This window comes from Ruditapes philippinarum, unplaced genomic scaffold, assembly GCF_026571515.1.
Source record: "Ruditapes philippinarum isolate M1 unplaced genomic scaffold, ASM2657151v2 ctg4364_1_1_1_1, whole genome shotgun sequence".
Lineage (NCBI taxonomy): Eukaryota > Metazoa > Mollusca > Bivalvia > Venerida > Veneridae > Ruditapes > Ruditapes philippinarum.
Window position 1 is genome coordinate 49,351 of NW_026853349.1, and position 6,819 is coordinate 56,169.

General features: G+C 29.9%; 1 protein-coding gene and 1 long non-coding RNA gene across 2 annotated transcripts; one reads left to right on the top strand and one right to left on the bottom strand.

Annotated features, from left to right (window-relative positions):
* Positions 1 to 720: 720 nt before the first annotated feature.
* LOC132736582 (C-type lectin mannose-binding isoform-like) lies at positions 721 to 1,176 on the bottom strand. The gene has a single exon (XM_060723739.1). It carries the CDS (start codon positions 1,174 to 1,176, stop codon positions 721 to 723), a length of 456 nt encoding a protein of 151 aa, XP_060579722.1.
* A 3,135-nt stretch (positions 1,177 to 4,311) lies between these two features.
* Positions 4,312 to 6,470, top strand: LOC132736583 (uncharacterized). The gene is made up of 3 exons (XR_009626596.1): positions 4,312 to 4,645; positions 4,998 to 5,116; positions 5,426 to 6,470. It is a non-coding gene; the product is annotated as an uncharacterized LOC132736583 (long non-coding RNA).
* The last annotated feature ends 349 nt before the right edge of the window (positions 6,471 to 6,819 follow it).

Sequence of the window (6,819 nt, forward strand, 5' to 3'; positions counted from 1 at the left end):
GATATCAAAATGTACCAAAATGTACATGAAAGGTGTACATAAATAATAGAAGGCTAAACAACAGTAAAACAAAATGATATGATTATTTAATTTTAAAAGAAATGCGTTTTTACACGTAAAATGATCTTGTATTTATTAAAAGGTAAAATTAAACGTTATGATAATGATTGTACAAAGCATTAATAAACCAAATGTGTGCAATGATTTGTTCATTAAAATTTGAAGCAGTCCATTCAAATTTCGTTATTGTGTCAGAAATTGGCAAATTTATTGTTTTGTTTTGAAAATTCCCTAGTATCAAAAGTACCGACCCTTTTATTCGAACACATAGAAAATTCCTCCATTTTGAAAGAAACCCGAAATCTTCATGCAATATGTGATAATTTTAAAAGTTTCACAAAATGGGTAATTTAAGTGATTTTTTTTTTGCATTTTATTTGTTTTCATATAAACAGACGGAGAAAGAAAATAATTCTAGAATTGTAAACATGCCTTTCTATTTTACACGTTATATAAATCATGATTATATCTTCTGCATATATTATAATTTAACATATTTTGTTCAGCTGCAATTTCGCATGAAATGAAATATTACTTCTATGACTTAAAAGGAGTTCCAGTTAAAATCAAGTTAAGATATGTTTGTTCTTTCTTCTATATGTGTTACACATTGTTTTTTCTTCAAAGTGTAAAATGCTGGAAAGAGATACATCGTGTTATTCAAATTTCACACATTGAATAATATGAATTTGTACATGCCACATCATACCACTTAACGCCGTGACTGTACAAAGCAATAACCAAACAAAGTTCATTTGATCCGTTGGTTGGCTGACTCGGGTACCACTTGAAGAATCCTTTTTGAGATCCATATGTGTACTTCCATGGGGAATTTACATCTTTACGATGTCCGTCTATCCAGATTCCTGTATCAATACTGAAGCCTGTAAGAAGACTACTAACATCTTCTAACTTAAATTCCGAGTCTATATTTATCAGATGTCCACCATCTTTCTGACACTGCTGTTCTGCGGCATTTTGTTTCACTTTTTTGTCAGCAAACAACTTCATACAAAACCCGTTCTTTGTGATGTTATACCCATTAGGACAATGCCCAATACAAATTCCAAACTCTTTCTCTGTTTGGCTATTTGAGTTTATCTCACAGCTTGTCATATTTACACTGCACCTCCGTGTCCTGAATTTTGAATCGAACGTACCAACTCGAGCCGTGCAACCAGACCACTCCGTCCATTCTGAACAAGGATGAAGGTCGCAGATTTTGACCTCAATATCCTTTTCAAAATTGTCAATTGTTTTTCCTATCATTTGTAATTTTGGTAATTTGAGTGCCTTTCCTATCTCCATTAATTTCTCGCCGTTTAAATCACCAGCATTTGTACCATTCCAATCTGTCAAAGGCGCACTGTTAATAGTTTTCATACACAAAACAGTTATAGTAAGAATAACCAGCAATGCCATTATTTTATTATAACAACTCATATTGCTTTTTCTGATATTATTTTGCTCAGTCACAGTTCTTCTAAGCAGTTTGAATTCAAAATTGAATCTGAGAGTGTGATATAAATCTGGTATTCATAAATAAATGAATGTGTCTTGAATTTACGCGGCGTAGCAAGACACATGTTAAAGCAAAATTTGGTTAAATGGTGTGACGTGATTTACATTTTTTTATTTTTCAGCTCGTGGTGTTTGTTGTTGTTGTTGTTGTTGTTGATTTTTGTTTGCTTTTTTATTTCCTGTGATTTTCATATTTATCATTTTCCACCGTTTTTGTTGCCCTCCAAGAACATTTTGCTTAATGTTTGATAATTTTTCCTTTTATCGACTGATCGTTGAATGCTTTAAAATTGTTAAAATTGATATTTTCATCGACTCCTGGCTTTTGGCTGCTATTGAACTTCAATAATTTACATACTGATATTTACATAATTTTCTGGCTTATGGCAGATATTGGTTTCAATCATTTACATATTTATATTGACATTGGTTGCTAGTTTATGGCTGATATCGGTCTTCAGCCATGTAACATTGGTATTCAAATCAATTGCTGGCTTATGGCTGATATTTGTCTTCATGTGCAAATTGGTATTTAGATCGGTTACAGGCTTATGGCTGTTATTGGTCTTCAATCATTTACAGATTTATATTGACATTGGTTGCTAGTTTATGGCTGATATCGGTCTTCAGCCATGTGAAATTGGTACTCAAAATCAATTGTTGACTTAGGGCTGATATTTGTCATCATGTGCAAATTGGTATTTAGATCGGTTACAGGCTTATGGCTGTTATTGGTCTTCAATCATTTACAGATTTATATTGACATTGGTTGCTAGTTTTTGGCTGATATCGGTCTTCAGCCATGGGATATTGGTATTCAAAATCAATTGCTGGCTTAAGGCTGATATTTGTTTTCTTGTGCAAATTGGTATTTAGATCGGTTACAGACTTATGGCTGTTATTGGTCTTCAATCATTTGCAGATTGATATTTACATCAGGTACCGATATATTGCTGTTATTGGTTTTTACTCATGCGCAGAATTGTATTTATATTTTGTGCTGATATGCTTGCTAATTGTCATATAAATCCCGTGGTGATATAAGACTTCTATTGGTATTAAAGATCCTGTATGTTGTGATAAAAGTGGTTTACCACACTAAGTGAAATTATATATGTGTACATAATTATGCAAACAAAACAATTTTCAAACATCGAAGAATATGTAAAATATGTCCTGGAAATATTTGTGCATATTATATGTAATAATTAGAATATATGCAGTCATTTCTTATTGTAAAATTTGCGTTAAACTTTATAGAAAATAAATTTCTAATTACCTCTCTTTATTTACATGAAATGTGCAATTCGGAAATAACTTTATAAATAATGTTTTTTGGAACCTACAATATTGATAAATTTTAATTTGAGCATCATATTTATTATTTATAACCTTAAAAATTTGTTACAAGATCTTTAAGCCATGAGCAGATTGATATTTACATCGGATGTTAACATATGTATGTATTAATATTTAAAAAAAAAACTCATTTTCATGTATTAGCTACGCACTTGCACTTGTTATAATTTGTTTACTTCAAATGTTAATGTACGTGCACATTAACCGAGAACGGGAAGGTTATCAGACAGGAAATAATTTATTTTCTCATTTCCCATGAACTATAATGTTTACAATATGTAGATTTGGAGTTACAAAGTTGCATTTAGGTATTCCACCGAACACCTTGTTGTTATATTTACCTCGCATTTTTAATCATTCTTGTTATATAGACGGAAAGCGACGGAATATGCCGAAATTGTACGAGCCTATAGTGGATGCAGCGCCTTATTCTTTCAATCACGTTTTCATCCCATAAAACCACTTTTATGCCAGCTTATCAACGTAAACTTAAACATCCTGAAACAATTCCCACGAACTGATGTAATCTTTGTCACGTTTCCAAAAAAATACGTTTACGAAATTGCCAACTTATTAAATTTTTTACCGTCTGCTTTAAGCAGATATTTCTAGTCTACTGCTATTTTTGTGAGAAATAAATTCATGCTGTTTTTTAACAGCAATCTACCGAAAAGTCGATTTCTGTTTTATACTATCATCATTGTTTGAAAGTTCTCAGTTTACGGAAAACATAAACACATTTTTGTCTTTATTAAATGTCTTACTTTACAAGCTCAATTTAGTATTTGAAGATATGGACGTTTTAGCAATGTTTTAGTTGAATTTGGTGATTCCAATGATAGGATTGTAAGAGACTGTGTCATCGCGCACCAGCAAAATGATCCCAATTCCACTCTTTTTTGTCCGCTCGAAAAAAAATTCTTTAATTCTAAGAAATCGTTACAAAACATGCATCAAAAATATTGTAGCGCACAGAAGGTTGGCTTTAGTACTTGATAAAATTATACAAAAAAAAGTTTAAAGTTTTACTGTCTGGTTAAAGCCTTAGAATAAAAAAACATATTTTATCTGCGAGTCGACCGGATGTTTACCAAAAAAAATACACACACACACAACAACAAAAATAGCCCGATCGAGAGCATTTTGCAGGTGCGCGATGACGTAGTTCCCTACGATTGAATTCAGGTTGTTTCGGAGTCTTATCTCTATTAACCACCGATATGACCTGTTATCTATACTTAACGGATGCTCCAAAATCCTGTCCCAGCAAACACCTGACGTTGTTTCAACGTTGGATCTAAGTTGGATTTATGTCACGACATCAAAATCCTTAATACAACGTATTTGCGACGTCGTATCAACGTGTTGGAATTACGTCGATAGGACGTTGGATTTCAGTGAAATCTAACATAGAAGTCTTGATTGAGTCACTTCCCTTTGTTCTGATTTATAAACCCAATAGGTGGCTCTAATTTCAGTTCAAGATAATCATTCAAATTTTGTTATTCATTTTTTTCACATCAATTGTATGTTTTTTGTTATACTAGACCGTAGAAAGGAACAATGTTAGTATTTCAAATAAATTGAAAAAATAATGGAAACTTGATGAATTTCAAAACGAGGCTACAACAACAACTTGTTTTCAAATTCAAACAAAGACAAAGGACATTATAGACATCATAGAAGACAACTGGCATACTAAAAAGTAAGTGATATTTTTGAAGGTAGATTATTATTAAACTTACTGCATGCATAGTATAATAACTGAAAAATTATTAGTTACATTAGAAATATATATTTTCGTGATATTCAATTATCTCATTTCTAAACCAGTTAATTAACATAGTCTGATTCGCCCTAGTTTAACTCGTACTTTGGGTTTCACCACAACGTATTTGTTAACAAAGGAACACATGTCAATATTTGAGATTTAATCTATTGTTATTTAAATAGAGCTACACGTAAAAGGTCAAAGTAGGGATCTATCAATACATTAGTATACTGCAAAGTAAATTTATAACTTTTTGTCAATAATCATTGGATTTGTTTTTTTATAGACTAACACCAATGTTTGATTACAATTAGCTGATAACAATTTATATATTTGTATACATGAAAAACAGTCGACAGAAAAAAACATTTGGACATAAAAGAACGATGAGGACATCAAATTAAGGTAATAATATGGATTTTGATTTTGTTATTTACTATAATTTTTGTTTTGTCAAAATTAACTGTTAATCAAAAGTAAAATAATTACATGAAATGTCTTATGATTGAATTTGCACCTTTACATGTTACTGTTTTGCAAATTACATATATTTGAAGTTATAGTTTTTGAGTGTTCTACATCATCAATTGACATGTTTCTAATTTATGATATGCTAGGGTAATCTATGGGTAATAATATTGTAATTTAATATTATTGATATAAGACCATTTTAGATGTTATGTACACCTATTTATTTCTATTTCTTTTTTGCAGTTTCAAGGGGTAAAGACAAGTTGAACCTCAAAACAAGTTTTTACATGATTATTTGACACAGTGTCTTCGTAGATGAAAATAATCAGGATCCAGTGGTGAACGTTTAGTATATCAGAAAATTCACATTGAGGAGTATATCTCCAAAATTTAATACTTTTAAGTTAGTTTAAGAAGAAAAAAGATAAAAAATCACTTACTTTCTTTAAAAGTGAATATTATTGTTTTGTGTGTAACACTTAATTTTGACAGAAAGGAATATTTTCACTCACTTATCCGATTTTGTTACCGATAAAATCAACTGCAAAAGAAAGGATTATTTTCCATGATTTCCATTTTCTATGAGTTTTTAAAAGAAAATCTTTTTAAGCATGTTGTAAACTTTAATTGACAACTGTTGTAATAGATAATAGTAGTTAATGTGTACTGTAGATCTTTAAAGATCCTGTATGCTTTGTTATTGATATTATTACTGTGTGAATACCACACTTGAAAAATTATATATTTAAAATAATTATGCAAATAAAACAATTTTCAAACATCAAAGGATATGTAAAATGTGTACTGCAAATATTTGTGCACATTATATTTAATCAATCAATTACATGCATTCTTTTCTTTTTGGAAAATTTGACCTAGAATTTATGGAAAATAAATTTCTAATTACCTCCCTTTATTTACATGAAATATTAAATTGGGTAATATCTTCATAAATAATGCTTATTTGAACTTACAATATTGACAAATCTTAATTTGAGCATCATATTTATGAAATGAAACCATGAAAAAAAATGTGTTACAGGATCTTTAAATGAAAAAGATTTGTTGACTGTTATTTGTTATAATTTTGGATTACACAATGTGTATTATTGTATTGACTGAAAGAGGTCTGATAAATGTTAAACTTCAATTTTGAAAAGACATGTAGCTCTTATTTTTTTTAATTTTAATAGTTTATATACATTTTATAAATATCAAACCTTATTTTATTATCACTATAAATGATTAAAAGTGAGTCCTTTTTTGATGTTATGCATATATATGTTGGAAATATATATTAACTGTATAGTAAGTTTTACATGAATAGACAAATCAGAAACTGTGTTATAAATTTTGTTTAATTGTTTTTATGATTACTTTTTTAAATAATAAAATCACTTTTCGAGTATAGAAAATTTGTATTTTCTCTTTTATTTGGGAACTATTTAAAGAAAACGGGTCAGATTTATGTTGGGAATTGGTTGGAATTACGTTGGAAACTAGTTTGTATTACGTCAGTAACTGGTTGGAATCATGTTGGAAACTGGTTGGATTCACGTAAGGAATAGGTTGGAAAGTAGTTGTATATACGTTACATATAGGTTGGATTTATGTCATTTTAGGACGTTGGATTGACG